Here is a 24,705-nt window from a genome sequence, read left to right as displayed (position 1 = left end):
TCTACAGAATTTTTGCAGGATTCAATGTTGTGCAGCACAATAGACAAACAAAGCCCACAAGACACACAAAACAAACTGTCAAATATACAATCAAACTCGTAGCAGATCGAACATCTGACTTTGAAGGGCTGCAAACCTTTCAGCTCTGCATTAAAATCAAATATATAAGTCCAGGTTATTTTGATATCGTATCATTCAAAATTTGTTTCCATGATATTTTTGAATGCCAGAATATCGGCCCAGTGTGCCTTGTATTTTCCGCTGAAATACATTATCGCATTCGATTTGGAACCAGCGAGGTGAGAATGATAACTAGTGCGACACCGGTGGCTGATAGTTGTGTACGATACAATGTGTAATGCAAATAAACTTCAACTTAGTTTCAAGTTCGCTTGTAATCGAAATCCATGATTTTCGCCTGTGTCGACAGGATGTTGAGCATTAATAATAAACTCTTTGATATATCTAAATAATTTTTCTTTATTTAAAATTTAAATTAGAAACTAAATTTAGATGAATAGACACTTTATACAACATTTTAAACATATTAACATATACCTACACGATTTACGATACACGATATAGGAAAAGCTTTAAATAATAGTAAAAATATGTGTAGATGCTGCAGCTGAGATGTGGTGGAGTGGTGTAGAGGAGTGCCGTTTTGCTTATGTCTAGAAAGAGTGCACTGGGCACGACTTACAATACATAGTACATATATGGATTGAAGAAAGTATATTTTATAATCTCAAGTTTCAAATCAAAATCTTTGTGGGTCGTCGTGGTTTGCGGAGCTGGTAGTAATTAGTTTGGCCATTCAAAAATTCATGTGAACAACCTATCGCTTACAATTAATTATTTTACAACTCGTCAATAGTTTTTCTACTGCTGAACTGAATTGAAACTACATGGTCGGATAGTTGTGATTGCAACAAATATGAACTGTGGTGTCCTACTCGGGTTATTTTATGGTCTTGAATAAATATCTATAATGTGGGCGTGGCAGGTTGCGACTTAGAACAACAGTAGTGCAATGTAGGCTAAATTTGAGATAGTTCAACTAAAATCAAAAGACTATTAACCGTCGGAGCTGTTCTATTGTAGGTATTCAATTCTCCTCTTTGCTCACTGCTTCACTGTACTCCACTTCGGAGAACGGTTATCTATGCGTCTTTTCGCGGATTAGAAACGTTTCAGGAGCAGCGGCTTGTTCCTGTCGGCAAACGCCGTGTTAATCCACTTGATATCGGGCTTGGCAAAGCGCACCGTCTGTCCGTCCCCGCAGGAGTTCTCGGCGCTGAAAATGCCCTTGAGGCGGATACTCGACCCGCTGCCGCAGGCGAGCGCGCTCCCCAGATCGAATTGGCATGCATCAAACTTCGTGGCGCTGCATACGCTGGTGGCGTCCGCTGCGCACTCACTGCGTCCCTGCGACGATGTGTCAGTAACGTGCATGATTGCGCCTTCCTCGTGAACTAAGGGATTGAAGAGTGAGTGGATACATATGTATGTGCGGACGCATGTCCAAACTTACTTGACAATGCCTGCTTGCCCCAGCCGGAGGTCACGCACTGTTCCGAGGCCTGGGGATCCGCGTCGCTGATGCAGATTGGCTGGATATGGGTGGCGAACTCCAGGCGTTTATCCAGCCGAATAATGGCCAGGTCGTTAGCAGTGCTCGAGGAGGCATATGATGGATGGACGTCAATCGACTTGGCCCCGGTCAGCTGGAAGGGCAGTGGCTCGTTTGTGCTTCCCAGTTCCCATTCTCCGGCCTTGATGCGGATGTCGTTAACTGGCAGCCTAAACGTGATTCGATTCTCATTGATATTGAAGAAATATTGCATGTAAAATTCTTGTTCTTACCCGTTGACGCAGCTGGCGGTGGTCAGGACGAACTCGTCCCCAATGATGGCACCGCCACAAAGCAGCGTTTTGCTAGACTCCCGCAGAATCATTGCCTGCCATGGGATCTCGGCAAAGTTAGCATCCAGGTCCTTAATGCCAGTGGGCTTAGTGCTTCAAAATATAAAACAATACGACTATTGTATATTGCTGTTTTTGAGATTAATCAATTTGTTTTGCTTACCGCTTATTTCTGGTGGCGCACACGCCGGCCAAGTTGACTGGCCACGGGTCTACGTAGTTCGGATCGCGGCAACATTTTCCAGCTGCTCCACTCTCGGCCTGCAAGCAGTCGGTGAGGGGCACTCGGAAGGCCGCTTCCATGGGAGATAGCTCGACGGGCGTTTCGGAGAGCACACCGATGGCATTGCAGTAGTTTTCGTCCGTACAGACCAAGGCAGAGGCGCACTTTGCAAAGTATTTTGGTACATTTACGGTCTGTGGCGTTGGGAAGATCTGCGGCGAAAGCTGATCCTCGCCGCGGTACACAGGCTTCTCATTAGATGGTTCCGGAACACGGTCCGGCTCGTAACGTGGAATCTCGCGGTGAGGAATCTCATTCACCGATACGGGAGGCAAATACTCGTTGGTGGGACGACGGGTCGATTGCGGCTGTGTCGGCTGTGGTCGGTAAGCGGGCTGCGTGGGCTGGGTTTGCGGGCGGATGGTAGTGGGTGGCGGCTGATAGACGGGACGTTGTGTTGTCTGGGGGGGTTGTTGGTACACCGGCCGACGAGTCGTCTGTGGTGGCAGGTACTCGTTAGTGGGACGAGTGGTGGGCAGTGGACGTAGGGCAGGCTGCGTTGTGCGGACGGCGGGCACCGTGGGATTGGTGGGCAGCGGGAACGTCTTGTCAGGCAGGTTAAATATGTATCCGTCTTCGGTTAGCGTTGTAGAGGGCATCCGGCAGCACACCTCGGGAGCGTAGCAACGGTTGGGCTGCAAGAAAAATTTGTGAAACAAAAAGGTTAGAGTAGGCTCGAGGGTATCGATGGTATGGGGGATAGGTGACAACGCACGCTATGTCACTTAAACTACCAGTTGGAGCCTCAGCACATCCAGCTACGTGCATGGTCGTTGTCGCGCTGCGGAGTCCGTGAACCAGCGCATTAAATTACAGCAGCAGAAGTTCTGCTCACTGGTTGACTGGCAACGGACTGCTACCTGGTCATTAAAGCGGCCATGCCGTCTGGCTGTGAGTTGTCTATGGCTGTGCGGTTTCATGGTGCAATGCAATACGACACGTCGAGGGCGGGGACTTTGAAATGACTTTGACGCGGCGCGACGCGACGCGACGCAGATGCGGTTGCAGTGGCTGACGCGAGTGGATGCTGATTCAAGTTTGTCGGCCGAGTCTATTGTTCGCTGAAGTTGTCAAATTTTTTTGGGGGGTGTAGGTGGGGCCTTCTTCGCTACTAGCATACTTGAAGGTGTTCTCCCATAGCTAATCATTGTGGAAGGAGCTGATGACCAAATAACTGTTAAATTTTGATTCTGATTCTGATTCTGAATAATAGAGATCTACTGTATGTTCATATTCATCGACCTGTTAACGTTAACTGGTTAAATTATGTATAAATAGGCAATTAGTCAGCTGACAGAATTCAGAATACGGCTATATTTCGTCCATACATTCATACACACTTATAGTATGTGTGCTTTGAGAATGTATCAAGTTGCGGAACCATTAGAAATTACAATACAAATGCGAGATCATTTGCATATTTTTTAGCAGTCGAAAAATTTACAAACTCTGTTGGCCGGTTCGAGTTGCTGCCTGCTTACGCAATCATCGCGATAATCATCAGCACCAGAACCAGCACCAGACCAGTAGCACCACCAGCGCCCACCACAAAAGAGTGGAATTAAACGGCACCCCAAGTGCTCCCTCTCTTTCCTCGCTCCAGGCGGATTTTCTCACGCAGCTTGAGCGCCGGTCTCGGCCCCCAGTCGAGATGTCAACGGGACACGACCTTGGGCTTATTGTTTCGCGCAATTTGTAGCTCGTAAGTCAGAGAGCAGCATCCGCCGTCGGCCGTAATGTAGGAGTAATGTGCTCATTTGTTGAAATTAAACAAAAAGTGATCCGTGGGTAGCTGATAAAGGCAGCAGCCGCGTGCTCATTGCTGACTGCTGATTGCCTGAAAGGCAAATTAATAATAATAATTATTAAAGTATATGCGCTTCCGTTTGGCAAGTCTTGAGCAAGTCTGATCTGTCCCGTCCGGACCGGCTGAGCTTGGCCCAATTTCCGATCATTAATGGAAACCACCATTATCATACGCTGTCCTTCTGCTCCGGCTGACCCGCTTAATTTCTTAACATTGTCATTAGGCGCAACTGGCGACCCTCTGCGTAATTTTCATTAATTAAGAGTTAATCAAATGTTATCTTAATGTAGACATCACTCATCGCAGCGAAGAGGACCATACGCCTTAAACTTTATATAACACACGAAATACACATTGTCCCAAAGGATGCCATACCTCAGCCAGAAATCGAAATAATGACCAATGACAATACCAGTGAGGGGAAGTGGGAGGCCCTATCCTCGCCTCCAGATTTACTCTGCCCCGCTGTCGAGCTCCACCTGATCTCCGATTACTTGGACTTGCTTGCCGCTGGTCTCTGCATTGCTTATGATCAATCATTTCGCGCCGAGATAACAACATCGACAACGAAAACCACAAGCTACTTGTGTACCAGCGACAGCTAAAATATGTAATCGCCAGAAACCACCAACAGCAACTCAGAAATGCTTTTAATAAATGTTGCTGGTGGTCATACAAGACAACTTGTCCATTGTTGACATTGTCGTTGTATTTTTGGTTTTATGTGCTTATGTCTCATAGATTGTCTGGCGCAATTTTAAAATAATGTTGCAATTACTATAAGCATATGATATACCAGAATGCCCGTGGATACACGAATCTTTGAACATTTTTGTTTATGGATTTGCTAAGTTCATATCTGAGGAAAATAATATGGGCTTTGGGCTTTGGGCTTTGGGCGATGGGCTATGGGTTATGGGCTTTGGGCCATCATCCAGTTGGATGAACTGAGTCAATTCTTGCGACTGGCAGTCGCAGCTTGAAGGACAGGCCAAGCTCCAAGCCTATCTGAAGCTTCGAAATTTATGGCGAAAATGTTTCACAGCAAAGACGAAATTATTTTTACGACCGCATTAATGTGCCACTAACACATCAATAAATTCCTAGAGCCTGGTTCTTCGCTTTTTCTGCCCGCAATTTATGCGCCTATAAAATTAGGCAATTTTCGATCTCTGGTGAAGAAGCTTCTGCGCGTCGACATCGCTGTCGTCTCGGCCCTGAGTGCATGCAAGTCAGCAGTCGGTTGGAACACAAGTTTGCCGCTTAAGTCTTTTGTTTATGCGCCTGCACTGCAATTTATGCATAGGAGTCATAGACCAGGGGATCGGGTGTAAGTCAATAATTTACGACCAAACTGAATGACATATAATTCAGAAATGGGCGTAGCCTTACCAATAATACTAATGAATAGTCTCTGAAGACATAACAGTATATATTAAAATTTGAGTATAATTCAAAAATGTGTCGTTAAAACCATTCATGAAGTTGTAGTATAACAAAAGCGACATTGACATTGTATTGATCTGAAGCCCGGAGACGCAGACCAATAAAATCATAATAGGACTAAAAATTTGTATTAATTGTTATTATAGTAAAATTAAATAACAATAAAATAACAACCAAGCGAAGCGCCACGAAGGGTTACGTTAGGCAGATCTGCACCAGTGACAACATAAAAGCGCTGACAACGACTTTCTGTCTTTGGTTTGTCCCCATCGCGATGGGGGCTGAACTCGAGTTCGACCTAGACCTTGGGTTGGCGCTCGCTTCGTTTCCCGCTCTACGTCACCCTCTGTTCTTGCTCTGCGTCCACTTAATGCTGACGCTCCGACAATCACGACCTGCTCTGTTCATTTGTGTGAGCCTTGGTATGTGTGCCCCTTCTTCCGACTGCTACAGTTTTCAAGTGGTGCATCAACCGACTAAATTACCCAAACTACCCCAAACCTGAGGTCACAACTACAATTTGTTATGTAGTTATGGGGTGATCATAATGCATTGCATCCACGGTACCACAGAAGAGGCTTGAAGACGCTCACCTGATTGCCAGAATGAATATATCAGGCTTATCAGAGCTTAAAATTTGTCCAACTAGACAGCCTTAAACCGGCTTTCTCAAAAAGCAGCGTTGTACACGCATTTGCGCGTAGGAAACGATACCCTAAATGGTAACTTTAATGGTGGATTTCACAAAATGTAAAACATGCAATCGAAGCCACACACGGCCAGCCAGATCTGTCGGCCAGATCAGCCAGGCCGAAATGATAAATGGCCGGAGTGTAAGTATGCCCTATAATATTCATAATTATCAGTGATTTGGTGAGCCAGTGAAGGCTTGCGTGCTTCCCCGTTCATCGATCGAATCGACTCGACTCGACTCGACTCAACTCCAAATCCTCTTCCATTAAAACGATGTTCATGCTGGCTTGGGTATGTTATCGCGTCTGACAAACGCTTGGCATAAGGTCGCTCTGCATACTACATACATACATAATACATGCGTATATACGTATGTATGTACATATGATTGCTATTTCAGTAGCATGTAAACATTAATTGATCAGATAAGAGCATAATCTGGCAAATGTGGAAGTTGAGACTGAGTTGGCCCACAATGTCCAAGTCCACCTAGTGTGCCGGACCGGTGCCATGCCATGCCGATTTAAGAATCAAGCTTAATGTACCTTATGTGCCTTATTTGGAAGTCTCAATTCCTGTCAGTATCGTCCCAGTCTTGGCCTCAGATCCCAGCCCAAAACGACCTTGCGTGCATTCCTCGCATTTTCAACTGCTAAACTACTCAGGCCATTTCTCCTCCTTGCCTCTTGTAGGTCGGGAATACGACTTTGAGCAACTGGTTGCTAATACAGCTGTTGATGTTGGTCAGTTGGAGACTGATGACACTGCACCAGTGTGCATTTTGTAGTATGCCAAGCAATTGGCGTCAATGCCTGCATAACTTAACGAGTTCGAGGCAAGAGCACCTGAACGAGGGCCAACAAGAAAGGCATTTTGGTCGGAGGTTGTCGACACTAATTTACCCTATGCTTTAAATCTCGTCGACCGTTTCACTTCAGCCTATGTATGTAGTATGTTTAATCTGTACTCTTACATAAAATCCATGTTCGCTGGCCCTCTCTTAGTAAAGATAACTTGATTGGGTATCAAACGGACTTTTTCTGACAACTCTCAAAAATTGAAGCTAGAAGCCCTGACAAAAAAGTGTGGGCAATACTTTAGCCGTATCCATTGAGATAAATCCTTCAGTGTCACACTAAGTGAAAGCATAGTATACCCGTACAGTGCCTGAATACCGAGCAAAAAAACTAAAACGATTTTGCTTTAAGTGCGACCTGCAGCTGCAGGGATGTCCGTCTGGGCTGCAACATATTTCACTTGCCGCGTTGATTTTTTCAGGCGTTGCATGCAACAACAACGTACGCAGCCGACCCGTTTTGTTGGCCATTGCATGTAAACAAATTATGCAATTGCAATAGCCAGTTGAATATATCGAGACTTCCCTTTGCCTCTCTTTGTTTCGGCCTCCCAGAGCCTCTCTTTGGCTGCCATACGCACTTGTATCTGGCGCTCTGGTAGGCTGTAATTTAACACTTTTTTGGCTTGAATGTATGTATATTGCGTTACTGGAAGGTAAGGTTCAACCGCATTCCAATTTGATTGCACCCGATGGCGTCAAGTTCGTTGCCTGAGTGCTGCGCATTAACATTTCCCCCTGTGGCAATGACAGTGCTATGTACGAGTACTTATGTATGTACATATGTATGTACTACGTACATCCACATTGAGTATACCACACGCACATATGTATGTGCATATACAACCGTTATGAGAACGATTTAGGTAATATCGTAACTTATCGTAACGACAGCATCACGTCACCCGTCTAAGATTGCCAAGAGAATAACCACCCACTCGGCGCGTGGGGTTTGGGAGAATCTCAAGACGAAAATCAGAGCTCTGGCGATTACAACTAATTGTGTGCTAATAAGCTGTCGGAGCTTTGTGAGATTGTTTGATTGTTTGGTTGTTGGGTCTTTGGGGCTTCCCCATGTGCTTGCTGTACCGCTGGGCTTGTGTAACGCGCTGGGATCGGATCGGATCGGTGTGGTCGACTCTGATTCCTCCAAAACGAGGTGCATCTGCTCAGATCGCTTTGTTTCATACATCAAAGCGGTTTTACTCAGCTGGTCGTTTGTTATACTTCTCAAACCGATTGCATGGGGAAACTCTGCATACTAAGTATCGTGTTTCTTGTGATCCTCCATCTGGGTTGCCCAGATTTGTAAGTGTCAGCCAAAACTTACCCCTTGCTTCTTCACATAGTTGATGGAGCTGATCTCCCCGTTGCGGCAGTCCTCTGGTGCTACACAATCCGAGTCGCGTGGACAGGTCGCGAACGGCAGAGGTGTGGTAGTCGTTGTGGTGGTGGTGGTGGTGGTGGGTGGTGCGCGGTAGGTGCAGCAAACGTTCGAGTCCGGCTCGCAGTTCTGTAAGACAAAGAGTGACTGCGATGAATAATGTGCCAAAGCGCAAGCAGTAAAGACACTCGCAGATTGACTTAAAGATAAGACACCCACAATCAATCAGCAGGCAATGCGATTGAGCCACTTGGGGCGTACTTGACCAGTGCAGCAGCCATGAATCGCTTGCCCCCTGCAGCATTAATTGAGAGACTGCGACTGCTGTCGTCTTTGTCAAAAGGTCACCAAAGTGCAGCCAATTGCATTAATGATGTGCTAAGAAGTGTTCAGCCAGGTGCCTGGGGCTGTGGCTGGGGCTGGGGCTGGGGCTGGCGCTGACGCTCTTCAGTTGCATTTGCATTGAACTTTGCCGCCGCGTGCTTGGAGACGTTCTACCAAACCTTCGCAGATGTCTTGCTAATTTTTTGCTTGCGCTGCCTTCGCTCTTTGTCAACTGGCATTTAGCAACTGGACAATTTCAAATTAATAACTTTGTTGGATGCGGCCAAAGTTCAATAGCCACACATGCTCGCTCTTATTTGTCCGTGTACGGCCAACGGCAGCCCGAGTGTACGTCCGCTCTTAGAAATACGAGTAGTATATTTCCCCAGATGTCCCCAGTGAGGTGAATATAAAAGAGAACAGTCCGAAAAACCCGTTCACAGTGGCGCAGAAGCTGCCACTCAATATATCAATCAGCCCCTGTACGAGTATGTTACAAATTAAACTGTCCACGTCTAATTTATTCCTGCCTTTATAGCCCCAAAAACAAGAAAATCTATAATCGGAAACCCATTTAAAAAAGCCGTGCGTAGTTCTGAAGAATGACCTTGAGTAATGAAGAGATTCAGCATGAGGTTATTTTCGAGCTAAGCATGCTAAATGGGTAATAAATGGGTATAAAGCAATAACTTAAGTTTAAGCTCGGGTTTTTGAAAGTGCCTGAATCTGGTTAGTGGATGAATTGGGCATGGGATTGATGTTAATGCTGAGACCAGGGGGGGGGAGGGGGGGGGGGTGGCATCATAAGAGACATTTACCGCAAGTCTTCGAATCGATCGCTTATGGTAAAAAAGCGGATGAGGTTTTACTTGAGGCGGCTTCGCTTTTCCGTTTTACGGGACCGGAGCTGTAGCTGGATCTGGAGCTGGAGACGTATCTGACATTTATCTATACTATAGATTGTTCATTATGTATGTGACGCACAGGTTGATAAACCCATCAACAGACGGAACAACTGGAAAAGATCCCCACACAAAAAGCGAACTTTTTGACATCATCGTCTGAGAAATCTGCGAGATTTCATTTCTATTTGTGTTCCTTAATTGCTTGGGTGTGCTGTGGTCGTAACTTGCAATCGTTTCGATAATTATTCCCATCTGCTCACTCGAGTTCAAATATTTGTTCACATTCCTGGCTATTGACAAAATAACTTTGCATGCTAAGCATTGCGCATAGCTCCAGCTCCCTATAAAATGAGCCATTTTTCCCATCATTTCACATCAACACGGATGAGGTGTGCGAAAAACCAGCGAATTTCCCGCGATTTTCTCGCTCCCCTTCCCCCAATTCTTTCTGCTGCACTGCTGCATCAGCAGTGAGTCAATGTCAAGATCACACACGGCTTGGGATTGTTCAAACAAGTTACCTAGTTTGGCTAGACACTGGCTGATCGGTCTCCTGCCAGCTGGTCTGATCTGGTCTGTGCTGTGCTTGATCTTGTCTTGCTCGGTGGAACTAAGCGAGAGACGCCTACGGGTCGGGGTGACAATTGTTGGCTCAAAGTCTTTTCGCCTGCTGTTTTGTCCACAATTTGTGTGAGCAAACTGTTGCAAAGTTTGATGGCGTGAGTGGATATTAGGCGATTGTAGTAGGAGTAAATAACGCCAATTGCCATTAAATTCGGTCGGGAGTGTATGGCGATGGTGCAATCCACTTCAGAGACCTAACAGAGCATGCATCTATGCAACGTTCTGTGCAGCTGAGATGGTCGCCAATAAAAACGCATTTCTTGTCTAGATTCGACTTGCCAAACTTGTCGCTGCACTGCGCTCCGCTGTGCAGGTCGGTCATTGGGTCAAATGAGCACTCAGTGCCGCAAGAGTCGCCGTCGCAGCTCCTTAGCTTCAATAATTTTTAATTAAAAAACATAATTCAGAAGTTTTGCAATGTGCAGTATGCGGTGTATGTGAGAAATAAAATGCATATTTTATATCCAACTGCCACGAGATACTTCATTAGGTGTCCGTCGGCGTCAGCGTCGGCGTCGGCGTCGGCTAGCTTGTTGTCGGAGTCTTCACCTTGGATCTCGTCTCCCATAATCATAAGAGTTGCCTATTGCGTCCCCAAGAATGTCAGTATGCCCAAAATGACTTGCACAATTTCACATCGTGGTACGAGCACTCGAGCACCCTTTTCACGTCCTTCCCCTACTGTGCATCATGGGCGTCATCAGCTTCATATGCACCTCCAAACAGCAGTGGGGAGGAAGCCCACAAGAAAAGAGAAATCCGCAGCTCAATTGCACACGGGCACACGGGCACAGGTGGTCGAGACAACCGAGCATCAATGGAGAAGCATTGCCCTGCGAATGTCTTGTTTGTGTTATTTACGAGCGCGAAGGGCTACGACGCCACTGAAAAATATGCAAAGCAGCGGCAGCTTTTTTACATACGTTTATGTGGAAGCGAAGCCAACTTGGCGAGGGGCAATTAAACATGAACTTCGCTTTTTACTTTCTGGGATTACGACATTCCCATCCCGGACTGGGCAGCGGAGCACAGAGCAGCGCGTACAAATGCGCGTATACGAGTATGTGATTCGGATTTCGGTAATGAAAAACCGGAAAATAACGGTAACTGTGCCAAACAACCCAGTTCGTATAGGCCCCACCGATCATCCGCAGATCAGGCTGGCTAATCAAGCAACAACTACGACTGCAATATTTTACGCGTTATCGCTGAGGACGGGATTTTAATTTTTTGATTGTAGGGCTGCTGCGGATCGGTCGAGCACGCTGGATCCGATAGGGTCGGATGTCGGGGAGCTGGGGCAGCTTGTCAAGCGCAAGCTCAAACTAAATTTATTGTTGTTTTTGCGTGGCTGGCAAAACCCAAATCAATGTCCATTATGCAATAGACAACTGGATAAATTGAAAGCGAATGAATGGGTGCCCCGGGTTAGAGAGTGGTCCAGCGCACGACCGTTGCTAGGGTGGGATTGGGGCTTACCTGGATCTTGGGCAGTTGCTGTGTGTAGTATCCGTTTTGACATTGACCCTGACGCACACATTGCTGGCCTGAGGCGCACTTCAGGAACTCCTTTGGCGGCAGGTATGTGGGGCCCTGGAAGGGCGAGGCTTGGCGGCTGATGATAGCGTGATTCAGGAAGACGTTCGATGCGGCGTTCACGGAGAAGTGGGTCTCCTGGTGCTCCTTAGCGCCGTTCTTGTACTGCCCGTTGAGAAACATGTTGCCCTGGTAGTCGGCACTGGCCAGAGCCAGAGCCAGCGCCAGCATCGCCATGGAGAGGACGACTGCGAACTGTTCTCGAAATCGGAACATGGCTTTTGCTTTCACTTTGCTCTGTGTTGCTACGAAAAACCTGCGGAGAAGACAATATTTCGATTAACAGCGGCCAATAAGCTGCCTTTGTATGTACCTAAGTATAAAGGCTAAGAGTCGAACAAGAAGGTGCCAGTGACAATCAAGAATATACAGAGTGACTCGCGTAATCGATTGAGCAGTGTTTCGTCATCGTCAAGATGCAAACAGCGTCATGACAACATTTCGCGACGGGATCGTGAAAGACCCATAAAAGTCGAAAAGCTGGATATGCGAAGCCACCCGAGTATTTGTCAGCTATGGAGATGGATGATATTATGGAGGATATTCCATAGATGATGGGGCAGACAGTCAGGCCCGAGATCACGATATCGATGGCAAATGGCACTTGCTGCTCCGCCAACACTGAAGACGAAGTAGCTTGTCCAAAGGAGGAGCTTAAGTTAACTCAAGACAACTCGTACTGGCGCGGTTGGGTGTGAGATTACCGGTCCCTCCTCCCTCGTCCCAGCTATCCGCTACCCGCTCCCCACCGGTTCTCAGACATCTAAACACTTTTGCAAAATGTATGCAGTAGTAGTGTGTAGACACGAGTACGTGTGCAATTTGTCAGAGCTTCTTAGTCGGATAAACGACTTCTCTGGTGGCCCCGCTACTGCTGTCTGCTCTGAAGATCTGAAGAAGCGTGCGTTACGCAAAGGGGCGGCAGTCGTTTGGTGTTTAGAGCGTCAATTTCATAATTGACGATATTTTATTATATGTATAGCATGAGCCCCCTCCCATACGGAAAGACTGGCAGTACTGGCAGAGTTGTGATGACTGAATTTGAGTTGGTTAGCCGAGGAGCTTTGCTGGTGTTTTCCCACAATCAGATCCGGATAAGCATGATTTGCCAAAATCTATTCTCAGTCAGGCCGAGTTAAATCAGTGTCTCAGGTATCTTGGCTCATAAATCGTCAGCCTGATTGTTTTAGCCAGCAAGAGCTGGTGAAATTTGCATGTGACCATAAACAAAATCTCAACAAGAACTAAGCCGAGCTCGTGCCCAATCGCTAAATCGATCTCTGAGCCAAATTGCGGGATGCGTTCGGCGTGAGTCAAACCTAAAAATAGTTGACTATGAACAAATTAAATTGCTGGTTTTTACCAAACAAAATTTGCATAAAATATTTTCAGAGTTTCTTTGAGTCATTTGATTGACCAGACTATTAACTTTTGCCTTGGATTTAGAAATTCTGCTTTCTATTTCATGAGCTTAGAATTTATTGAGTTGCGTATAATATTTTTTCCTCATATACATATAATAATACATACATATATGTACATACATATGCGCAGTCAAAAATCTACCCGCGGCTACCACAAACGATTCATTGACACACTTTCAGCGGGAATTGATGGACGTCCAGACCGAGGGGAAAAACAAAAGACTCGAAAAAGCGACAAACTTTCTTGAGGCTCCAATCGGGGCCTGTTAACTAATTGAATCTCAAATCGCCATTGGCAAATAGCTTAGACCTTCCAATCCCATATTCGTAAAACTCTTCTTCCTCCTTCAAGAACTCGTACGACGCATGTAGGTGTTATAGGTAGTATACATATGTACATATATGCACATACATATGTACATACATTGTCTTTTTTTTTGTGCTGGTACGATTAGTAATTTAATGCCCATGCCATTGCTGTGTATAAGTTGCAGCATCTGTGGTGTCTACTGCCGCTGTTCTGTGGCCGCTTTTCACATAATTTAAAACTGCAGATTTTTGCGCTGCTGTATTTTGCAACAGTGCAACAAAACACAAAACAATCAACTGCAAAGTTCAGATCGCATCTCCAACAAATAAATTTCCAGCACTCCAAGCAACGGTCGAAATGGTTGCATGAGACAGACAAGAAACTGCGGAATGGTGAGAGGGTAGCGGGGTAGAGGGGGACAGACATGGGTGGACATGCAGACAGGCAGAGGCAGGGACGGGACTAGGCATCCGCAGAGAAGCGACAACTGCAACTGAATCAATGAAACTATCCATCAATCAATCAACTGCAGATGAATTTAATTTCTAGCCACAAAAGGCTGCTGCAGCACAATTTATACTCGTACTTAGAGTAGCGGTATAAATTGCAGCATCTGTGGCTGATCCTATATCGAGGTCAGGGCACACTAGGGATTCGCTATTCTCGGACGTCCTTTGGATTTTCACTTCACCACCAATTGGCCAGTCACTTTTTCCGTTCGTTAAGAGTCTGCGGCTGTGGCTGAGCAGCTTTCATTGAACTTGGGTCTGAGCACTTTTTGCATATGGCACACCGATAACTTTACTAAATCTATTGACGCCGTCGCTTACACTGAAAAAATCCAGACACCTCTCGACTCGAGCGCGCGTACGAACAGCTTGAAAATGATTGTGAATATTTTACCAAGATCGTCTGTTTTATATGTACCAAGCAGGCGCTGCTTGCGTTGCCGCCGCTCCGCTGCGCGGCCGCAGACTCAGCCGTCCGCAGCAGTCTCAAGCCGCGCAGAAGAGGTACGAGTAAACGATACGCTTGCAGCTCAGCCAGCAGATGAGTCAACGCCAACGCCAACGCTGAAGCTGACGCCAACGCCAACAGCGAAGCTCACTCTCATGCTCACTTTCGTTTTGTTGTCTCTGAGAGTAAGCTCCAAAAGTTGGATCTCGGCGCGGGCGTGCTCTTGCTTTGCCCCTGGAAGTCGCAGCAGCGTGTTGAGAGTTGGCATCTCTTTGCTTACTGTATGTCACTATGCGCATTCCCAGCAGCTTTCCGCTTGGCCAGGGACTTAATTTGTTTTCGCCTGCTTTTGGCTTTGCCATTTCAGTGGGCTTTACATTTTTATTAGTAGTATTTTTGGCTCTCTGGTTCCTACTAATGGATTTCGTTCTTTGAGCCTTGTCCAAATAATATTTAGTTTGCTGTGTGTGGAGCCTAAATATGTATTGTACTTTTCGATTTGTGGTGTCCGCAGAACACTTTTTGTGGCATTAAAGTATTATTATATTATGAGTCTCGTAGTAAATTAAAGGCACTATAATGAAATGGCGGAAAAACAAATCCGGGTAGTTCTAGGCACTAGCAATCGTCAACAAATTGCCTTGCTGGGATGCTGATGAATCATATACTAAAAATGCGACATCTGTCAAGGGTAAACGCTCATACGAAATTACTCCCGAACACAATACACATAATTATATATGTATCTATTTGTCCGGCTTGGGCTGGGCTGAAAAGTCTTGGACGTTATCACTAATACCTTAGTGTGGAGAAATTGGATCCGAATCAGAGCGCTAAGAAATCCGAATCCGTTCCACTAAAACAATGTTGCAATTTGCTAAAACAAATTTAATCAAAGCATCAGCGACAACTCAAACGTGTGGTCTATGTTGTACTCTGATTTGTTTTAGGTGTATTTTTATATGTATTTAATATATTAGATAATAGTTTAGGGGCACGCTAATTACTATTTTTCAGTTTGCTCAACATGTTCATATACGAATATGCAAGTAGCGAGATACATCCGATAGATACTATTTTTGCATTGGTGGAGCCTAGGCCACTGCCAAGCCACCAATCTGTCATAAGTTTCATCATTATTTCGCATGCCCCCGGTTCGTACATGTATTTGTTATGCTTATCAAAAGTTAGTACAATTAATGGGCATTTACCAGCCAGATTTTGGATTTCGGGCGATGCTTGTAAATTGGAAAGCCGGTTAAGGGACTGTCACTGTTGATCTGCTGCCAGCAGTGACGCCCCCAAGTCCTCTTCTTTTGCAAATCATCTCCTCTCAGGCACACACCGATGACATCTCTTATAATTCAGTTGTTTGATATACTCGTAATCATAAAGTATACGTACATATATATAAGTAGGTACATACATATGTAGGGTGTAAGGGCGTTAGATCACCCTTAGCGATCGTGATCGAAAGCAACCCAAAAGTTAGCTCTTGCTTGCGTATGCGGGAAGTGTGCTTCTAATTGAACAAGTCATAGTTGATCATGGTGGTGACATGCCCCGATGAGATTGCATTAAAAATCATATTTGCCAAATACACTGGCTTATTGTATGCTTGTGGTTTTTCATCAGGTCAGTCTGGAGTCCATTGATACTACAATTGGACCACAACTGTTCGCTTCGGATCATTGGAGCTATGATGAAAGCCATCATCTTGTGTAATTATGCCAGGTGAATACGAGCTTGCCTCGGAAATCAAATGCCCGTTACAATTATTGCTTTTGGCTGCCTGAGATTTAAGTCAAGAGCGATTCAAATGTGATTTTAATTTGAAAAATTTCACAATTCGACACACAAGTGTCTCTCAAGCTACTCTCCATTAGTAAATATATTTCGAAATACTCGCTTTTAAGATCCTGACGACTGTCTGCAGTTATATCCCAGGAGTCAGGACATAAAAATTAGTCTGCTCTCGCTCCGATAGTCTCTGAGAACTAGGCGTCCATCGGGACTTACCATGTTGGTGCTTGCTTCAACGAAATCTCGCGCATCTATCATCTCTCGGATGGACTGTGACTGGGCCAGAGGGCAGCCACATAATTAGAAGGTTCATTCCCATTCTAATGGCATTTTCATGCAAGCTTTGCATTGGCACATTGAAAAATTAATGCTATTCATTCAAGCCGACCCCGCAGCGCCAAGGCGGAGCTTTGAGTCCATGCTGACCTATGGCAATGCGAACATTTACGGTTATTTGTTAATGCAGCAAATGACAGCAAACGCCTCGCAAAGTCGGTGTGGCCACCTTTGACGCATGCACAGCTGTCCATTTTTTAGCAGCTAACATTTTTTGTTGTGTTCATCAAATATTTCTTGGGCATTTTTACAAGCCGCCAAGATGTTCTTTGCAGCCTTGTAAGTGCTGTTTATTTGCTCTTCGTGCTCTTCGGGCATCCATATTTTGTAATGGTATTTTATCATGCTTTTATAATTATTCATACGGATATTTGGGGCAATATCTATCGAGTCGTTGCATCCTCTGGTTTTGTATCGGAATAATCTGCTTAAAGTATCAAAAGGAAAACAGAGGGCTTGTGCGATTTTCATATGAGATAAAAACTCACAAGCTACTGCGCTTTTTCGCTGTTGCTATACGGTTTTATTGATTATTAGGATTTTGCATATCAAAGAGCTCTTTGTGTGAGTTCGCAAAATGTTCAGCATACACAACTGTCTACATATGTTAAAACTACCCATCGTCTTAATTGTCTAGACAGAATTTAGATCTCGGGTACATAGTTTACTATTGTGTCCTGCACACAGTATCATTATTTCTTCTTTAAGGTCAATGCCTCACCCAGCTTTTAAATTTTTTAATCTTATCTTTGTCGCTTAGGGGAAGGCCTACGTGACTATTAAGCGTTCAACTCTAGTCCACGCCTGTCAACATCGCCCGAGCTCTTAGCTTCATTATCTGAAGACAATCAGGGAGCCTACCGTCGCATACAGCTCAACGGGATATCGAATACGATGTTAATTGCAGTAGTTAAAATTAGATTTTAATTAATTCCAGTTTTACGAAAAATACAATTCCAGCTACAAACTCAGACGTAGCTGGATACTTGGTTCTAAGAAAAGAGTCCGCAAAAAGAATCGACCCTGCCAGTCTACATTCCAGCAGCTGATAAAAAACTTCTGCTCCTTTAACCAATTTAAAAGGCGGATCCCTTATGGTCCCATCGTCTTATGGCAAACCTGCAGTTACGTGGTTTTGTGGTCAAGCTCCAAGTATGATTATTTGTGACGTGACTAGACTGCCAGCCCAGTGTCTTGGCTCTGGGTCTCAAGGTCGTCTGTTGACCGACCTTACTGGTTGAGTGAAACTGCTGCAAAGCAAAATAGAAGGAATGGTTGCTCCGCTGTTTTGTTGCTTTAACCTGTGAGGCAAGTTTTTCTAGGCTTAGGCATTTTATTATACAGTGGAACATTCTTCTTCTGTCCAGATTCCACTATACCCATGTTAAAAGTTTTGTTCCAGGATCGACCTAGTATTTTTTGACTTTATTCTATTTCTGTCCCCGTTTTTTATCCTCTCACAGGATACCATTTCTGTTCATATGATTGTAACGTACAGAAAGAAGATCTCCTATAACCTATAAATAGGATATACCAGACATACATATGTACATTAGCATTAGTATCCAGCCAATTGGATTGTTTATCCGTGTGTTTCTTTGCAAACCAGCCTCTGAGTTTTTAATTTAATATCAATCAAAAGCAGATCTGAAATAGAAATAATTACTTAAGGGAAAAACGCTACCAAATATTTAAAATGGGTTTTCAATTTACTTGTAACTTTAAATAAAATATCTGATTCGATACATTGTAAATATTTTGTAATTTTAGTTTTAAGTTATAATTTAAGGTTCGACAAAGTACGCTCTTCTTTATTTTTGTTGGTACTTTTATCGCTACGGCATTAATAGTTTATATGTTTATGTTTATGCTGCCATCGCCTTACTTCAAAGCCAAGCATACAAATCTGGGAGATGCCAAGAGGTAATAGGTACATACATACATATCTACATATACATACATACGTATATGGATACAAGTGGACGCGGTGAAACCGGTTCCGGTTCATTATTTTCGATGAGAGCAGCTGCGGACTTGCAATCATTTCAATGGGTATCGGGGCAGATTATAGTTCTTGCACAGTATTCTATTTCACATTTTAGATGAGTTTGTTTGAAAATGCCGGAATTATGCTAATTTCAGAATAAGAGTTGCCCATTATGTCAGCTCAGCAGCACGTCTCTCATAAGCTGCGAGAGTTTACTGGCCGACAAAAGCGGAGCGCAACTTGTGGCTACCATATCTAATCATATGTATTTCCGTAGCGGAAATAGGGAGCAGAGCAGATACAGACTGCAGCCAAGCATACGAGTATACGGCGGTGCCAAGATTCTTAAGTGAAGTAGCTTAGAGACATTTGTCAGCACTCTGATTAATGAAGCGGAGCTAAACTTGATCCGGCCAAGTGGGCCCGGGGTACAATCATATCATCGACGTCTTTGTATTGGTGGGGCGTTTAGCATGTTTTGAAAATCCATTTACAACTTGTATATTTTACGATGTTTTTAGCACTACATTTGCACAGTTTCCTCACAGCACTTTGCATAAATTCTGTGCCATGGCTTTGGATTAACATTTCAATGAAAACTATTAGAATTATTTAACTAAATGAGTCATTTAATATCAAACTCAAAAACAAACAAAAAATTCCATTGCAGTGAAATCCGCAGCAATATAGCAGCATTGCCAGTCTAAATTAATTTTATATTGTAGTTTTCCATCTGTATTCTGTGGCCATCTCCCACGCAGCAGTGTTACTATAATCATAATCATTTCGATGCTTAAGGTACATAAGTATAAGTTTTTACATACTCGTACATATTTTGTAATATATGTATATACTTATGAGTAAGCTTCGTCTGATTAATTCGTATGTATGTTTAGTCAGGACATAATTAAAGACTTAACTTCATTTAACACACGTGAGCATTGATTGGAAATTGATATTCCTACAGGGAAATATTTATCAATTGGAGACCCCAGAAAAACATTAGTGGCCCTGATTTAAACTCACTGAGAGGGCTGTAGCATACCGTTCGACCATGCAAAGGGACATTTTCAAATTTTCTAATTTACGGCTGATTCATAAACTTTAAATCGACATTTCTTAACAGCAGAATCATGAATAATCTTCGACCTCTAGTTGGAGCCTGTGTGCAGGTTCTACATTTGGTACTGATCAGAAAACAGAAAAATACTGAAATAAATGCAAGAACCGAGGGCCAAGCCCCCCATTGGGTATGTAAGATGTAATGAAAGTTGTAGAAAATTACTAGTACTTAATATTCCCGACCTGTACACCGGAGGATGTGTAGGTTCTTAACTTTTTTTTTGTATACTACGATGTCACATTGTTTCTTATTCAACTAAAGCGTTATTAATTGAAACAAAAGATTTTATTCAAAGATTTCAAGATTTTTATTCAAAACAAAACGTTGCTATTAATGTGAACTCATCAATCGGAACTTTCCAAGTATTTTTTGCAGCACAATAGTTTAAGGAATTTGGTAAAAAAAAAACACAAATTAATCAGGTTTCAAAGACGTCTATAATAAAGATATTACCAGCTTGAATCCACTGAGAAGACAATAGAAAACGAGGGGGAACGTTGTGAGTTGCTGCGGACACCGCAACTCTACGGTTATACCCGATACTAAGTCAGTATGGCTCTCCTCCGGCAGACGCCGCTAATATTTAACGACACGACAAAGAGTGCGTGCGAGAGAGACAGAAAATCAGTCTGAGCGTGACGTCGGGCGCTGCGTAGCCACTGCAAATTGATTTGTTCCTTTTGGCTATAAAAATGATCTGATCTGATCCAGATTCAGCAACCGGATAGATATGGTCATTATCTATGATTCTGCGTTTTTAGTTTTCTCAAATCTGCAATATTGTGGATGCAACAGATTTTCGTCCTTTGTGGGGGCGGATGGGGGTGGGGCGAAATTCTGAGATATACGTTTTATAGTGACAGCTTAAAGGAGTGTGTGTACCAAATTTGGTTACTCTAGCCTTAATAGTCTCTGAGATTTGTGGTTGCCTCAGATTTTCGTCCTTTGCGGGGGCGGAAGGGGGTGTGGCGAAATTTGGACAGGAAACGGTCAAGGTCCGATATCACAGGAGTGTGGATACCAAATTTGGTTGCTCTAGCTCTTATGGGTTCTCAGATCCTTGAACTCATATTTTGCAATTGGCAAAACCGACCATGAAACCTGTGTGTTAGAGTGAGACAGAGCGAGAAAGAGTGAAATTGTTTTCGTGATTCTGGCTATAATAATTATACGATCTGGTTCAGATTTTGCACTCTGTAAGATATAGTCATCTTCTACGATTCTGCGTTTTTAGTTTTCTCGTATCTTTAAAATTGTGGATGCCACAGATTTTCGCCTTTTGTGGGGGCGGAAGTGGGCGGGGCAAAGTTTTTAAATATTTTTGTAGCAGTGACATATCACAGAAGTCGGGATCCAAAACATCGTTGCTCTAGCTCTTATAGTCTTTGAGCATTAGGCGCTGAAGGGGACGGACAGACGGACAGACGGACGGACGGACAGACGGACAGACGGACGGACGGACAGACAGACAGGGCTCAATCGACTCGGCTATTGATGCTGATCAAGAATATATATACTTTATAGGGTCGGAAACGATTCCTTCTGGACGTTACACACATCCACTTTCACCACAAATCTAATATACCCCAATACTCATTTTGAGTATCGGGTATAAAAATCAGTGTATGTAGCCCGCATTCTAAGCAGAAAAGTAAAAGTCTTGTCAATATATTTTGTCTGTTTATGTTCATACCACCGAAGAGGGTATATTCATTTTTACAAACTATTTGGTACGCTGACAAGGTTCCATCTGCATAATATATAAAGTAAAGTATTATGATTATTCTTTATCTAACGGCCGCCACCTGTTTAACATTTGACCTTTTTATTTGCGCAGTAAAATTCTTAACCCTCGAAACCGTAGCTTAATATCAGCGGCCATTGGAACGATCGAAACAGAAACTGTAGTGAGGGGAAGCTGCTATGGAATCGATCCATCTGAAAGAGTATCCAGAGCTCGGCATCAATTTGGTAATTGTTTTCAGCTAAATATGAATTTTATAGATGGGCTGCTGGTATGCTTTGTTGATCAAAAGAGATGAAATTAATTTGTAATTAATTAATATTAATATCTGCTCAGCTAGTCTCAGCATAAATTAACCGTGTCGGCATGCACTATGCTATCCAAATTAGTATGGACCGTTCACTGTGAGCTCCAGTGCCTGCTGGAGATGGTCTGAAGCGATGGTCCGTGTTGATCGATATATGTACGTCTTCCTCAACCCGATGTGCTGTTATAATGGTGTCATTCGTTTGTATGAGTATCTTAGCTTTAGAACTAGAATCGACAAATTTCAGCATCGGATCGAAATGAATGGAATTTGCATAAATTTAAAAAAGTTACCCAGCTTGATTACGTGTATATACACAAGCGAGTCCTAAAAGTTTATTAATTATAAATATAAATATATATATACATTTATGTATACAAAAGTACATAGTATATCGTACCGTGTGAGAGATTTCTATGCAAATATGCGGGCTTCGGCGTGGCACCCAAGCAAAAGGCAAATTGATTTCAGAGTTGGGGAACTTCAAAGAAACTGAAAGTTTGCATTGGAAGACAATTTCATGGTGTGAGAACAAGCTTAACTTTGAATTGACAAAACAATTAATTTAAATTCATAGCTGTATCACAAATGGAAATGGTCTCGACGTGTCTTTGTTTCTTTTTAGCGTTGAAAGGCGATTTGAATAATTCTTATGAAGGGAAGATCTTTCAAAATCAGCGTTACATGAATTTAATCGGCTATGATGTATTTTAGGGACACCAGGATTATCTAAAAAGTTATGAGAATGCCCGGAACCTCGCTTGAGAGTATATTTCAAATAACTTTAAGTAGCATTATTCCAGCACTTATCAGCCTCCAATAAATCGCAATCGCAGTCACCATGGCAGTGGCAGTGGCAGTGGCAGTGGCAGGGGCTTTGATTGATGGAAACGAACGTTGAATACACAAGCAATTGGAAACAAATCTGAGGAACAGAAAGTATAAAACGGAAAGTGAATTAAAGAGCATTAAAAATGAAACAATTGATTATGACATCACGTCGATCGCCAGCACTTACATGTGGGTGGAAGATCGGCTTCAAGTTGGACAGATGCCAAGGAGGCCAGTAAGGTTGACATTCGATATTGAAAATTATTATTGTTAGCATATGATAGAGAGACTTACCAGTCCTCAAAATAAAACCGTTGCGACAGTTAAGTTTTCTTAATATTGAAAGCAATCTGAGTATGTTCTTTGCATATTATTAGACATAACTTATATTTAGCTGATGCCCCACAGTGACACAAAACGCTTTTAACTTCATTAGGCATTTTTTGACTTTATTCTTTCGCGCTCAGTTTTTACGGAGCATTTATTAGCATATGATTATGAAAGACCTGAAATCAATAATGACGGCGAAACATCAATGGGCGCAATTCATGTGGAATTGACGGCTGCCTGAAGTTTCCATGTAAGATTCTTTTACCTTTTACTTGTTCTGCTCAAAGAAATTCGTTTAGAAAACGGAACTGGAATCTGGAATTTATTAGATAAGTCACAGCTGCCAGGTCACAGCCAATATTATTTACAAGAAGAGGGCGTGAGATGCTGAAAATGCAAAAATGCTTCCCGCTGAGTCAAAGTGTGTGGCTTCACCTACGACTCAGAATAGACACCAATGTGAACATCCAAGCCATCAACCTGTGGTTTATTGTGCGTAAATAATGAGTGGAATTAAGAGCGGCACCTACCACCAGTCGCCATTGGAATCACCGATAGAATCATGATAAAATGCCTGAGCATTACTCATACGCCCCATTACTTGGATATGGTGGCCACATTATAAAAATGCTCATTTTACTAGATGAGAAAATAATACGTCGTCATCCGCAAGAATGTTGAGACAAAAAGAAACCACTAATTAATTGAGTATCGTCAAGGAGAGACGACTTGAAAATATTTTTGACACCGCGACGCTCCGCTAAGCGACCTGGCGCGGATCGGCGTCAGAAGTTTCGTGGAAGGTTTTGTCGTGTCTCGACTAATTCGCATAGATGCGACTTGAAAACTAATAGATCAGTTTCATATCAATCACACTTTATGATAGTTGGACTGGTTTGAGCACGCACACCGAAAACCTCAGCCACGAAGACAAGACTTTGGCGAGCACAACTTGTTTTATGCACGCAGGCGCTTGTTCGTAGACATAAAAATCTAATGTCCAATAAACATTTTTGAGAAATTCATTTGGCGCCAGGTCAACCCCGAAATGTCCACTACGTACTACAGTTGGCCACATTCAAAAGACATAAATATATTTTTGCCGCGTTAACTAGAGTTACTGAAGAACTTTTCAACAGTGTCCCAGCCATCTTCGAAATATCGTATGTAAACCTACACACCAATGTGTGTGTGTATGTATATGTGTCTATAATTAAGTTTGTACAATACATGGCACTGTCTCAACCTCTGAACTTTGCGTAATTGAATTGCCTATTAATGCAAAAAATGGTGCCGCGGGACGGACTATGCTAATAAGACTCTTTAAAACCAACTTGTTTGGTTAACAGGGGAATACCGAATTTGGTTTGCCGGGGTGTTGTTAAAAACCAGTTCAATTGCGTGTATTAATACATTTTTATCATTCACATTAGCATTCACATTCAGTGGGATTCAGAATTGCACCTATTGAAAATTTGGTAATTAGAGTAGCTTGAAAATGCACAAATAAGCGAATTCGCCCAGTTATCCATTTGTCTATTAAGAGGTTTTCCACGTTTTCACGTACATAAATGCATGGAAGATACAATTCTACTAGTATACTAAGAATATGTCAACATAGCTATACCGGTATCATCGCTCGTACAATTCTTTCAATTATCTTGTGGTCAGTTACTGAAACCTGGATTTCAAATGCGACATGTCGATGG

At 43.3% G+C, this 24,705-nt stretch overlaps 1 protein-coding gene across 1 annotated transcript; it reads right to left on the bottom strand.

The window, feature by feature from the left end:
- Window positions 1-784: 784 nt before the first annotated feature.
- Window positions 785-14,553, bottom strand: scaf (inactive serine protease scarface). Its single transcript, XM_001357485.4, has 7 exons — window positions 14,409-14,553; window positions 11,728-12,100; window positions 8,342-8,524; window positions 2,090-2,844; window positions 1,867-2,019; window positions 1,535-1,803; window positions 785-1,475 (listed from the first exon to the last, which is right to left on the bottom strand). The coding sequence occupies exons 2-7, from the start codon at window positions 12,058-12,060 to the stop codon at window positions 1,183-1,185; spliced, it is 1,986 nt and encodes a 661-aa protein (XP_001357521.3). The 5' UTR covers window positions 12,061-12,100; window positions 14,409-14,553; the 3' UTR covers window positions 785-1,182.
- Between the last annotated feature and the right edge of the window lie 10,152 nt (window positions 14,554-24,705).

The sequence above is a fragment of the Drosophila pseudoobscura genome, chromosome 3 (assembly GCF_009870125.1).
Source record: "Drosophila pseudoobscura strain MV-25-SWS-2005 chromosome 3, UCI_Dpse_MV25, whole genome shotgun sequence".
In the NCBI taxonomy this organism is placed as follows: Eukaryota; Metazoa; Arthropoda; class Insecta; order Diptera; family Drosophilidae; genus Drosophila; species Drosophila pseudoobscura.
This window is presented reverse-complemented; position numbering and strand designations above follow the sequence as displayed.